At 39.4% G+C, this 14,510-nt stretch overlaps 1 protein-coding gene across 21 annotated transcripts in view; it reads right to left on the bottom strand.

Annotated features, from left to right (window-relative positions):
• SPATS2L (spermatogenesis associated serine rich 2 like) overlaps positions 1–14,510 on the bottom strand; it is a 128,941-nt gene that overhangs the window by 10,342 nt on the left and 104,089 nt on the right. For all 21 annotated transcript variants that reach the window (XM_046943576.1, XM_025152171.3, NM_001389330.2 and 18 more), the window contains 4 exons: positions 12,436–12,485; positions 11,264–11,504; positions 9,080–9,280; positions 8,531–8,666 (listed from right to left, as the gene is read on the bottom strand). In XM_046943576.1, the coding sequence (XP_046799532.1) occupies positions 8,531–8,666; positions 9,080–9,280; positions 11,264–11,504; positions 12,436–12,485 (628 nt within the window). The remainder of the gene's footprint in view (positions 1–8,530; positions 8,667–9,079; positions 9,281–11,263; positions 11,505–12,435; positions 12,486–14,510) is intronic.

Raw genomic sequence — 14,510 nt, 5'->3', positions numbered from 1 at the left:
CATTAATGGTTCTGTTTGCCTAGATGAGTAAACTCAAGCAGCTGGGGGAGAACTGCAAAAAGTTGGTCAAACATCCAGGCTCACACACAAAGGAATAGTGGAGATCTTAGCTCAGTAAAATCATCCTTGAATGCAAGCTTGTGCACCCAGCTAAGGATACCAGAACTTCAAGATGTAAAAACAGCCTCTTGAAATTTGCTTGCTTTCAGAGACAAACTGAATCTCCAGAATATAACATACTGAAATCTGACACAGGCACGGCATGCAGAGCCAGCCCAAGATCTCTCAACAGCTTGTCACACAAATCTGCTATTCCACACGCGCTTTCAGCACCTAATCTGTATTTCAAAATGGCACAGCGTATATTGGTGAAAACAGAGGACTTCTAAGGGTCAAGAAAGCAAAGATCCTATGGGGTTCAGTAGGCAGCAGTCAAGGACAAAAGATTTGTGGAAAGAAGGATGCACAGGCTGTTGACTAAAACAGGACAAGATTAAGGAGCAGGAAGTGTAGGCAACACATGGCAGATACACAACTGACTCAGCCAGAAATTCACCTGATAGATCATGTTCAAGTGTTATACAGCCTTCTTGGACACCTTCCCATAAATTAACGAAGTTCATGCAGGAAGTTTGCAACCAGAGTTCTGCAGAGTCCTACCCTCAGGTTTTACCAATCAACCATGTCACCTTCACAGTGACTCCCAAAAGCCAACAGCATCCTCCAGTCATAAGCATTAACATCAGACTCCAAAGAGTCAGGTGATAATTCAGCTCTTTAATCTGAATAGAGATAGCACTTTCAGTTAATCTTTTGTAACCACATGCTACAATAAACTTCCTTGGCTTCCACAGCAGATGACTGAAGTGAGTTGTGCACGTTCTCACTTGGTATCTATCTTCCACAAAGATTGTTATGGTCTTCATTCCTTTCCCCTATCTTCAAAAAGTCTGCACATTTTTGCTTTTGCTATTTCTGTTACAAAAGTGCTTCCCTAGTGTACCCCACAGGTTATATAAAATTTTGGCTGGAAAAAATATTCAAGCAGCAAGCACACAACAGCAGAGCTCATCAGAACTGTATTTTGGCCCAGGTCATTCCCTGACTGTCCTTCCCTGGCTCCAACGATGCATCTGGCTAAACAGCTTGGCCAATAACATTTTACTTTGATGCCAAGTAAAAACACTTTTAATACCAGAATAAAAGCAATACAACTGCTACAATATATTTCTCATATTTTGTAGTCAGATCTCATCTGTTACTAGACAGTTTTCCAGTCCTAATGTTTTAGTGCGGTCTCTGATGAACATTTCAGGAAAGCATGTGGGTGTTGAAGCAGTAGAGGCCAGGACTGTGATGACTGACAGTGCAACAAAATCTGTAGTTATAAACAGACATCAAAAAACTACAATGATAAAGAAATAAAGAGAGAAAAAAAAGTTTGGTGCCTTCGTCAGTATCAGACTTGTTAATGTAATAAATGAAGTCTCTTCAATGGACAGATCTTCATGGGGTTGCCTTCCCTGAAGAAAAGGCATCTGTATTAACTCATTCCAGCTGAGGACATGGATTCTCTCTCCACATTAGGAATGGAATATACTAATTCTCATCTGGAATTGTACAGCTACATTTCTCAGCATGGAAATCAAACTATCATATATCATGGAATAATGGCGGAAATTAATGTTTCCTTTGAAAAGTCATAAGCCAATGAGCTCTCAGAAATGTCACATTTCTTCTTAGTTCACAGAAGGGTCAATTATTAAGGAAACTGAGTAGGAATCAATTTGATTCCTTTTCTATCCCCAGAGGGCATCCTGCCGATCGTTCACCAGGGGTGAGCATCTGTAGCTTAGAGCACAGGTTTCAGCACCATTTGATTTTAATAACTGATGATTTTGATGTGAGTTTTGAGAAGATGACAACACTACCGAAGGAACACAGCAACAAAGAGACTTAGCATAGACAACATTCCAATGTGGCAAATAGGGCCAGACACAGGAAGTGTTTGTGCCATAAAGATGTGAGATGCTGCTGGGGAGATAGCACTGATTATGAATCATTTCACATAAGAGATTCTACAGGTAAGAGCCTAAGTGTCCTACTCTTTGTTAAATGGACATTGATTGCGCCTGGGCTTGCATAGGCTGCCAGTAGTCACCCTAGCATGCCATAGCAAAAGAGCTGCAAACATCATCTCACTGCAGTAAGTTGCCAGCTCAGCAATGATAGGGGTGAATCATGCTGACAGCTGCCTCATTTCACACTCGTACTCAGAACAAATTCTAAATTTATTCTGACATTAGTGGAAACAAATTAATCTCTCTCTAGTTTACAGCATGAAATTTAGAGCGTGTATAGTGAAAGAGATATTCACTTGTGGGTTTTCAGTCAGCTGCAATACCACAATTTCAATCATTTTAGTGCAATTTTAATAGCATTCCTTCAAAAAAACAACTGCTTCAGATTGCCAGATTTATAGCCTCATTGATAAGGATCAGAAGGCTTCATGATACCCAGAATATTCTCCGTCCTCTTGCCTCTTCTAAGCATCATGCTAAACCTGAGCATGCCTGAACAGTCGGAAATAAAAAGGCCAAACTGGCTTGGAGCTAAACATGTTGATGCAACTCAACAGCAGACAGAAATGAATAGCATAGCAGTTACTGTTATAGCTGCAAATTCACATTAAATTCACATTATCCTTTCAAAACTCTTTTAAGCCCCAGAAATGCGTCAATTTTCTCCTAGAGGTGTTTAGTGAGCACCACACAGCTTCCTTAGAACGACCATCTTTGTACACAGTTTAAGGATTAATGTTGTTTTGGAGACTAAGAAAGACACAGTCAGCTGTCACATTCTGAAGGACTAAAGTAGGGCTCTTCATCTGGAAGGACGTACTGGTGGTCTCAGCAGGTGAGGAACTCAAATCATGACATACAGTTTGAGTCTTCTTTTCATGAGGGACAGAATGTGCTTTGGAGCAGCAAACAGGTCGTTAGCTGTGGAACACTACTGGGGGCTGATAACTTCAGCTTAAAAAGATCATATATAGGACACACCGCTCTCCAGTGACTTTGTTCTGACAGTGGACTTTGGAACAGACTCCAGTAGCTCCCTAAAGCTGAGCTGGTTAACAATCTGCTGACAACTCAAGCAAATTATAAAATAGTATGAGGGAAATTAGTACTGTCATGGACTCAGCTAAGCTGAGATTACACATGAATTCAAGCGACACACAACTCCATTCAGGAGACCTGATTAGCTTATGGTTGATCACTGCCCTTTATTTCATGTATCCATTTCCTTTGCAGCAGAATATACCTGATGCATAGGTGAAGTGAAAAGACAACCACAAAAAAAAATCTCTACTAAACTGCATATTTCACAAAAAAACTCACACCCCAATCCACAACTGTGCCTGTTGAATGTTAGCACAAAGAACTAGAACAATGTGATGAGAATGTAAATATAAAACCAATGAGGACCTGTAACAGGTGATTACAGGCTTTGTAGGATTACCAAATAGCCATGTTTCATGACTGCGGAAACAATACTTGAAGTTTCCTCTATGGCATTAAACACTATAAGAAAAGGTGTTCTTACAATATGTATTTTGCAATGTTTCAGTAAGCAATATTCTTCCAATATTAGCTCAACTGTATTTCAATGTTCACAGTCTTTGAAGGTTATTTGATCACTGTATTAGAACAAACTCAATGTTTACACGGCAAACCACATTACATGAATTTTCATTCTGACCACAAATACAATCTGTAAGCAGCTAAACAAAAGACAGTAAATCAATTTCACTGGAATTCTTCCTCTCCATAGGGCACCATCTGGTAATAGTAAAAGATCCCCAGTGGATTTCAGTTCTTCAAGTTTGTTATGTATTGCTCTATATCTATCATTGCTAATATTGTTCTCTCCAGCACCCAGCTAGCGCAGTGGTTACTGGTAAAGCTGTTATAATTAAATCTCTACTTGAACTTTTCTTTGTACATTTCTTTACAATCAGTTAAGAATTTATTATCATAAAGACTTACGTAAACTTGAAAACTGACATGGAAAGGCATCTTGTAAAATAACACTTCTAAATTTTATTTATTTACAAATGAAGGCATCACCTTAGAATTTTACCAAGCTTCAGCAACTGTGCAAGTTGCACCATGGCTGGTTAGAAATGGGCAAGTGCTTACATGATTTTTACATCAATTTATCATGGATTTCTTTCCTGTCTGAGTCTCAGTTCTGATTCAGTTACCAGTATCTCAGAATTGTACTGGTTTTATACAGTTAGCTGAAATGCATTCTGATATGGCAGAAGGTAGTGGTTCCTGTTCTTGTGCTCCTGACAGACAGGAGAGGTAACTTTCCCAAAAGCATCCTGGAAAGTCACAAAGAAGAGAGAGGAGTTTGGCACTTGGAATCTATTAACAGTTTTGATATTATTCCCTTTATGTGTTTATTAAGTCAGATTTCTCCTTAATACAACACTGAGATCAAAAAGGGCACATTCACTTTTTTTTTTTCCCAAAATCACATGTACAAAAGCAACAATTAGTGCGCACATCCCAAAAAACCACGTGCTCGCATTCTGCTGCAGAAACACACCTACAAATGACTAGGTAAGAAAGAAGGCATGAGGCCACACAGTATGAACAGGCAACGAGACAGTGGAATCCACCTTCCCACGCACAGTAAAAAAAAAAAAAGAAAGAAAGAAAAGAAATTAAGCAAGTATCTGTAAAAAACTAAGAGGCCAGGAGGGAGACTATGAATCTCACTGTTTCAAGAGATTCCTCTCAGTTTCATGAGATCCATCTGTTCCCTCCGCTAATACTAAGCCAAAGAAAGTAATCCCAAACTGCTGGAGACAGCGAGAAAAGAGCAAGCACAAGCTCCAGCTGCTGCAGCTCTGTAGGCAAGAGGCCAGCCTCAGGCCAGAGCTACTCTCTTCAGCCCTTCCAGACCCCCCAGGCAGCGTAAGACTAAGGGGCCTAGGTAGAAGCACCGCTCTTTGAAGGTACCTGAAAACAAAGCTGGGCTCCAGGAAACCTAAACTTTTGGTAGAATATTTTTCCTCTCTGCTGACAAGGTTACGGACTGGATCGCATGACTGATGGGCAAATAAGTATCAGAACAAACTGCAAGAGGATTTGAAAATCTCTTTAGACACGTAAGGATTACAAAATGTCAGCAGAAGGACAGACACATAGTCAGAAAGCTAATGAGGACTGACTGGAAATGCAGAGTGTAGCACAGAAACTCTACTCAATGTAAAGCAATACCAGCCTTGGCCTTCCCAGACATCTGCCCATACTCTATACTACAACAGCTCTAATAAGGAAAGGTCTTTCAGTACCACTGGATGAAGTGGTAGGAAACAGAAAAGCATAATCTTAACAGTTCACCAAGTAGGGGTCCCAGTAAGAAGATGACACTGTTCTGCAGTCATGAGCACCAGCAGTATTGCTTATCACTTGGCACTGAATAACTATGTCCTTTGACATGACGCATTCCCCCACTTAACTGCCACCCTGCTTTTATTCTGAACTAGACAGCAACAAACTTGCTTTATGCTCTCCAGGCATACAGTATATGCTTCCCTGAATGCATCTGAATATATTTTTAAATTGTTAGCAGTGCCAGAGCCCATTTCTCTTTCCCAGTATTATGCCAGAGATAGTTTTTTACCCAGACTATGGTGAAGCTTTCAAGTGCTTTTTTTCTTTCTTGGTGCTGGTTTTCCTCCTTTTTATAAACTACTGGACATACCAAAGCATTTGAGATGCAACAAGCAGAATAGGCCTGTCTTTCTTTGGTTGGGTTCTGCACACAGAACATTTGTGGTTGGAAGCAGACTGTATGGACGACTAGCAGATGTTTCTTTTCAGCCTCCATATGACTGTGTGGATGCCCAATATGTGCAAATGATTTGCTGGCAAAAGGTGCTATGAAGAACGGTGGCTCCATATCTGCTTTACTCACTTCACTCAGATTTCCTGGGGCTCTCTTTTTATCCCCAAGGTGACTATTCCATCTCTGTGTAAAGCGTGAGAACACAATTACAGCATATGAGTTTTAACCTTGGCTACAAATGCCTCAAACACAATTGAGAGAGGAGTTCACTGAGTTTTACTGATCCTCCTCTGCAACTCAGTTTGTTGTTCTTCTCTTCCTTGTCCTACCCTACTGTATGATGTGGCTGTGCTCTGACATATTTTGCCTCCAAGCAGTAACCAGGGCAGCTTATATTCTCGCTCACACAGAGGTGTACCTGATGCCCACACCCCTCAGACTGATTGCAAGGAACAGAAACAGTGACCCAGGCAGAACTGTTTGAAGGATCTTCTTCATAACGAACAAGTCCAAGAAAGAGTGCCCATTGAGGTTGCTCTGCCTATCTCTTTCTTACCCTTGGGGAAAGCAATACAGTAGTAGTCTTTGCAAAAACAATGAAAAAGAGAATGCCAGGTAACAGCAGAAGCACACCAGCCAGGCACATGCACACGAGTACGTCAAAGATTTCTCACAGAGTAGGGGCAAACTGCCCATCTGGTTCTGTCTATGGCCTGTAAAATGCAATGGTATTTTATGCTGGGAGCTGTAGGATTCCCCAAGAATTTTCAAAAAGCTTTGGAATCACTATCAGAAAAAAGGCCAGATATCATCGTCATGCTTACATACTTCCCCATCCTTCACCTATCCTTGTTTTTAGTTACTGTGTTACATCCCAGGAGCAACAGTCAGCTGAATTGCTTCATTTTCCCTTCACAGACAAATTGATTGTGCCACAGTGAAATTCCCATGCCCGAGGAGGGTTATAAATATGCAGGAGGCTGAATACTCCAATTATCAATTATCTCACTACCACTAATGAAGTGTTATTCACCTTTTAAGTAGGGAAACTGTCATGTGCCCAGGAATACAATGTGTTGATCATTGAATCTAGTGATTTCTACCTGAATGCAGTGAGTTTATAGCAAGTGGAAGCAAGTTTTGATAAATTAGGTGCTGGAGACTGCTCTTTCTAACTTTTTTAGGGATTTGTTCCATAAGGTCTCATTAAATATCCAAGAACTGTTTTCAATTTTTCCAAATGTTAAGTAACACATTTTACTGCTTAAACCAATTTTCCCCTTCATATATTTGAAGAAAAACTTGAATACTAGACTTCTATGGTGCTAGAATCAACAAAGTCCACACTGAAATTTCTGTAATCATGTCCTGACATCACACTGTCCTTGTTGTACGTAACGTTGTGCTACACAGATAAAATGGCTTTGTAAGGCCTGAATATTTGGAGCACAGGTCTGTTATATTCTAGAGCTTCTGACAGACCCCACTCCAGCAATTTAAGTCCTAGATCTGGCAGGAGGTGGAACTAAATGATGTTTATTCAAACATTTTTCTGGTTCTTTTTCATCATTTTGAGTCAACTTGGATTTACACAGTCCTTTTGGATCATTTTGTTGCTTCCTCTATTAAGCTAACCTATTAAGGTAACAAATTTTAGTACTAGGTGATACGTTTAAATATTTTTTCAGGCTAAAACATGAATGTATACAAAATGTATACAATAAAATACTACTGTGCTTCCCTAAGAAATGCTTGTAAAAATACTGATAAATATTGTGAATGAATTGAGGGCAAATGGTTTTGCATACTTCTGTGATTTGTAAGTGACTCATATACACTTTTTCTGTTTACTGAAACACCATATAAAATGTAGGTTTTATATGGCATTTACAATTAACTAAAAGCTAGCTGAGTAAAAGCTAAAACCAAAAATACATTTTTAAGACTTCAAACTTCTTAAAAGTTATATACTTTTTTTTTTTTCTTAAAGTTATATATAGCAACATGGAACTTGCAATAGAAGTGCTTGTGACAGCTACTTATTTTCAAAGGGCCAGAACACATATGATGAAGATCAGGAAAGAGCAAAATTATAATAGAAAAAAAAGTAGAAAAGAGAAGGAGATAAAAGAATGAGGAAAAAGAATGAATTAGAGATGAGAACTGGCAATAAGTGAAGAGTAAGAAGAAATAATGAGAAAAAAAAAGAATGGTGCGATAAGAAGCAAAGAGTACGGGAAGTGTAGAGAGTAAAGGATGTGATGCCAAAGAAGGTAAGACTGAATCTCTTCTTTCTCCACATCTTAAAGCAGAAGACAGAAACTACAGAATATGCTGTAGGACAGGATTTTGGGGAAAGCTTTTACTTGCTCAGTTATGCTGCCACTGAACTTGATATGAAAGAATTAGATGAAGATGGATCGCTCTGGAAAAAAAATCCCACTAGGTTTTATTTTTTCTTAAGTACTGTGGTTTTGTTCCCTTTTATGCATGTACGTAAACACAAGTACACATGTATTACACCCTTATTGCTTGAGGAGTTTCTCAATTGCACTACATCTTTTTTTGACAAGAACAAATAGAGTGTAAGACCACCAATGTCAATGGCCTGCATGCGCCTCTTATTCGTAGGTGGTGCTGATGGACCTTAAGCTGAGTTACCTACCAGCTGTGTAATTCTGCAAAAGCAGCTTTGATCTTCTTTACTGAATTATCTACTTCCTCTTTGATCATCATACGGTATCTAGTTAGAGAAACGGTGCAACGCTGTAAGTCTTTTACTGATTTTTCAATGTTTGGCCCTAAAACAAGAAAACAACAAACAAAAAATAGCACACAAGTCAGAAAGCTCATTTTGGCTTTTCTGAATGAGGGAGCAGGAACAATTTAACATTAGTTGCCCGCTGAAGTCCACAAGCACATATTTTCCACAGTTCTTCTACAATGTTCTTAAATTACTAAACATGTACACTCACATTCATTCCTCAAATTAGATAATTGTCAAAGTAGCCGTAATAATTCAAATTATGCATTTCAAAATTAATTTAATGTCATTTTAAATCAACTATAAATTGTTCTGCTCATTTTCGTTAGACTGAACGTGATTTTACTCCCACTTTCCAAGACATCTCCTCTTCACATATTTCTTATTGTAGAGGCACCAGATTTCTGAACATTCTATTACACAACAACCACGTGAAGTGACTTGCTTTACCTCTTTTTTTCACTGAATCATCTGGTTTTGTTTCAAGTTGGCTTGTAGCATTGGATGATTTAACTGAGGAAGATTTTGACTTGGGCCTGCCTAGGTTACCCTGGAATTGAACTGATGACTGAAGAGGCTCATGCTGCTCTACTCCATTCACAGTCTTTGGACTTAACTCCACAGACACTCTCTGATGCTCACGTTCTTTGCCTGCAAGAAAACATTAAGGTACAATATATGGAGTTACAAGATTCTCTAGCAGGTCTTGACTCCCTGCAGGAAACCATCACTCATAAAAAAGCATACTGAAGACATCTAATACAAAGAGACAGAATAACAGCAATAAATAGGCAGACCTAAATTAAATGCAGTATCCGCACATCCTCTTGTATCATGCTGTGGCACATTACAGGGAAACACCAGGCTTACTTTACCATCTTGTCACTGGAGTCTCTTTCAGGCAGCCACACTTTCATGTCTCTGAAGGACCTAATCTCACAGACCATGAGATGATATAAGCAAGGCTTCAGCCTGCTGTTTCTCATGGGGAAGAAAACATACAGAGCTGTCAGCAGACACCTGTGATACTTCTATGGTGTCAGTTGTCTGAAGGTGACAGTGAAATGCCTACAGTAACATTAAATTGATAGGAAAGGAACAAAACCAAACAAGACTGACAATGACAAAACATAAGAGATTGCACACCAAAGGAAAAAATGTGAGACAAGTGCTCTCTGGACGCACTTCAGCATTCAAACGGCTTTAGCACAGTCTGACTTGCCCAAAAACCAAGAAGGCACAGTTTGTGAACTGAAAGATCCTGTTCACTCTTCTCTCTGTTTAGTTCCATGTACTTAAGCACACATTTAGTAATATTTTTGTGTCTTTTGACCTCAAGAAGGTAGCTACTAAACTTCCTGTAAGACCAGAATTGTAGCACATCTGGTAGTGTTGAAGAACCTGCTAACTTCTCTGTATTACTCTAGTTACCAGGAATTTATTTTACCATGTAAGGTACACTTCAGAAATATTAAAGTTTCAGCTTTCTTTCTCTCCACTTCCTTTCCATTCTCTCCTCCCACCTCCCTCTTCTTCCACCATCTCTCCCTCTCTTCCTAGAAAGACCAGTTACTAGGTCAGGACATGCCTAGAAGTTTATAAAAATCTTCAAGCTATGGCAATATGTATAATCTTTGCAATTTGTAAAAACAAGAAAAAAAATCTGAGACCTTTCTTGTTCTTAATATGTGCAAATCTAAATGGCATCATGTCAAAGATGAAAAAAGGTGACTCAATCCCAGCGTCACATAAAAAGATCACCGACAGCACAGCTATGTGAGTTTGCTGCCTGCTAGAAAACACTTCAGAGACAATTCAAATTTGACATGACAGACTGATTACATGTTTGTACCATATAATTTGGAGGAAAAGAATAAACAAATGTATACATCTTGCAGAATTAGTTGTAAAAATTCTTTTAATATCATGGAATTGCAGAATTTTCTGTCTTATGGCATATTCCATCCAAAATAAGCAGGAGTCCTCAGCAAGGGCAAGGAGTACCTCTGACCTCCCACACAATTCTTCAAACAAAATGTCTTGGCAAGTAGTTCTGTTATTTGGCTGCTATGCATTGCAGAGGTTTTATTTGATTGACCACAGGCTGGCACTTCCCAAAGTCCTCTGGAAGCAGCAGTGAATTAATTTCAGGACAATTATTAATTTAGGACATTCCCTTAAAATAAGTTTCAAGAGTTGTAGTTGCCGTCATTGAAGAAAGGATTTCAATAGAAGTTCTTCTAAGACGGTCTTATGCACTGCTAAAGACACAGGAAGGAAATACTAATAGCAACCATAATCTAGGGCTGCCAGAGCTTCCAATTCAGTATCCAGACCCTAGCAAAAATGCATGCATACTAAGAAACTATCAGACCACACTCCTTCAACACTAAAGCCCTCCTTTCCCTATTAGGGAAAAATGAGTGGAGATCCACTTTGTCTAGCCTATTCAGGGGAGATGAGGGAAAAAATGGACTAGTCTGGACTAGGCAATAAAGAAATTTTACAATATGCAGCAGGCCCAAACTGCATAAATTACTTTGTCCCAAGTGAGGGATCTGATCACTGCTGATCCTTATGTAAATAGGCTTGTCTATTGCCAACTAGAAGGTGCCTTGTCCCACATAAACTGACCTGTGGTTTCTGGACAGCCTGGCGCTGATGCTACGAATTGTGAGCTTCTGTTCTCCAGAGAAGTGGCTTCCAGTTTCTCATTGGCAGAGTCACCACTACGGCTGTCCTTAGAGCATCCATTCAGATGGCAGCCATGTATTCTCTGAGGCTCTTGAGATGCCTTATCGGGCCCATCATTCTTATTTTTAGCATCCTTGTTGCCTTGGTGCTGTTTAGATTTGCTTCTTTTTCTCCTATTATTCTAAATTGAGAAATATTGCAAGAACAGACATTACTCAGAGCAGCTCATAAATTCCATATATAACAAAGACCATATAAATATAAAATGGTCAATATTCTTAAAATGCCATGCAAGTGGCATTCATTACAATGCAATTTACATACAGTGTATTATATAGCACACCATGGTATCTGTTCAGCTGAAAATATAAATAGTTTCAAATACAAACAGAAGACCCATACTGCTTTTCCTCTGTCTTCCAAACAGAACGGTTACACTGCAAATGGTAACAGAGCCTGTGCTTCACTGATGCTCGAATAGTTCCTAACCACCATGGGAACACCCACTAAGTAACATGGAGAATCCCTGAAGGCATCCCTCTTCTCTGGAAGAATAGGAGCAGAAGACAGGTTAGACACTGCTGCTGTAATTCTCCAACCCATGAAGTGGAGCCTCCAGGACAGTGCCTCCCTGGGCTGTCACTTAGCATACTGTGTATGTGCATGTATCATAAACATATTCTCGAAGTGTCTGACCTAGGAGCAGCCCTAGTTCACGCACCTAACTGATGACTCCTATGCATACGTTATTCTTACACCCACGAGCAAAACCTCTAGCGCCAAGTGGCCATGACTCTCCAGGACACAACTGCATATCAAAAGTAGGCTGTTTGGGAATTTACTCTGTACTTGTCTAGAGTCTGGCTTCTACAAACACTTACAAATGTGCTGTTCCGGAAACTCAGAACTCTGCACTAAAGAAACAGCAACAGATGAAAAAGATGAAAAATAATGCACATGCTTGCTTTCAGGTATTCTGAACAGAGGCATGGATGAAGTCACCCATGTTAACAGAGGCAGAATAAGTACTGGCCAAAATGAAACTATTACATTCAGTTGCAGACGGCTGATAAATGGTCTGAATGCTCTGATTTTCCAGAGCAAGTCCTTACCTTCTTTTTCCCTGTCATATTCCATTCTTTTAGAACCTGAGTTGCACTACCTAGAGAAAGGAGAGAGAAAACATTTCAACAAAAGTTCAGCTATGAGAAAGAAGATTTGTATTTGGGAACAGTTTCCAGTTTCCTAGCTGCGTAGCACTTCTGTTTGTGAGTTTTCTGACGTTGGGAAAACAAAAGGAAAACTGCTGCCTCCCTCCTTTTCACTTGGTAGTCTTAGCTGATAACACTGTGGATGAGCTATTTGGCATACTGCTGTTTATGCTCTTCCTTGCACAAAGTAATTAAGTGGGTGCCTGACTTAATGCACTAGTATAAGCTTCAGAAAATAAATAAATAATAAAGAAATATTTTGCCTGAAAGAAAAGCATCTCAGTACCCCACATAACACTGCGTAAACTAGCTTCTCCACCCTGCTTCTCAAGCTTCTGCATGTTTTTAATTATTTTGGCATTTGGGCAGATGTTTCCTGCACATTATCTGCCATATTCAGAAAACCTAACAGCATAAAACTAAAGATTTAGTTAGCATATAAAAACATAGTTTTGTAGACAACTGCAGAAACTCTGCATCCGTTGGTCCATACACAAACCTGGCAGTAAAAGCCATTATTCATATTGAAAATGAATATGATTTTGTATACCTGAAGTTTTGTCTGCCAGTCCCAGTGTTTGGTTAGATAAAATGTTGAGAACAAAGTGAGAACAGCCTTGGTCAGATCAGCTGCAGCTGGCACTTTGGAAGAAAACTCTTCTACATCCTGTTATCACTGGTGTGTTTTCCTTGGTTCTAAAGCTAAAAACGCACTCATGTAAGCATGCAGCCCACACTGGCTTCCAGACTGTTATGGGCAGTATCTGCCACAACTATCTTCTTAATTGCAACCAAGCTAAAACTTCTGTGTAAATTTGAGAATCATTTCACCATTTTCCTAGTAAATACTTGTTTACTACTCTGCACAAATGGGTTTATATTCTGCTATTCTTTTGCTTGTTTCAGGTGACATCAATGTTAAGAAGTACTGCTGTTTTCAGCCTACCATGAGTGGTCAACTTGTGTTCAGACAAAAACGTGCAAGGTTTTCAAATGCACCAGAATTATTCTTCTATTCAAATAATCCAGATGTGAGATTATTTGGTGAATCTCTCATACACATGGGAAGTGATCGTGTCTGTTCGCAGCAGTGCTAAGCCTGATTTGTTAAACTCTAAACAAACACCTATGGAATTCTAAAGTTGTACTTTGCTTCCCAGGTGATGCAACACTGCAGACAGGTTAAGAAAGTTTCCATTATACATATAGTTATTTATCTATATTTATACACATATACAATCCCCCTGCCCCTTTCTTAAAGGTATGCTATCTCTGATAGAAGCTGTTCCACTATGATGAAATAAAACCACAGCTGCTGCCTACTTAACTCCATGCTGCTGAACATGTGCAGTTTCACTTGACAGCTTTGTCAGATGTTTCCACAGTAACATCCAGTGCTTTTTGTGTTGGATGGCATTGCCTTAGCTCTACTCCCCTCAGTTGCCCTGTGAGTACTATGCATAGTTAGTATTACTTCAGGGACTGGCACAACCAACTCCAGTGCTCTCCCTGTTGGAAATGCACTACCCATGCAAGTCCCAAAACCTTTATTGCAATGCACGAGAGTAATTTTTTTGAGCATGTCTACAAAGGAGCTGTACAAAAGTTCTGTTTATGCTCATTTAGGTAAATGCTAATACAGCAAATTAAAAAAATTTAACTGCTGTTTTAAAACTCACATTTCACATGAATCTGCCAATTCATAATATATAACATACACATGACACTCCAGATAGAAATAAAGATAGGGGCTGATCTTAGAAAACTAAATTCAAACACTGATTCAACATGTAGCAATTCTGAGGGCAGTATTAAATGGCTGTCCCCACGTTATGCGCTGTACGTAGCAGTAGGTTCCCTGTGATCTTGAGATATTTACATCTTGGCATTTTTATCATTCACATGAAAACATGACTTAAAGCGCTATCTATATTCATTCTATTCACAGTAGCAGCTGAATGGACACACTTCCCTGG

Source organism: Gallus gallus, chromosome 7 (genome assembly GCF_016699485.2).
Source record: "Gallus gallus isolate bGalGal1 chromosome 7, bGalGal1.mat.broiler.GRCg7b, whole genome shotgun sequence".
Taxonomy (NCBI): Eukaryota; Metazoa; Chordata; class Aves; order Galliformes; family Phasianidae; genus Gallus; species Gallus gallus.
The sequence above is the reverse complement of the archived record's forward strand: the minus strand, read 5'-3'. Positions and strand labels throughout refer to the sequence as shown.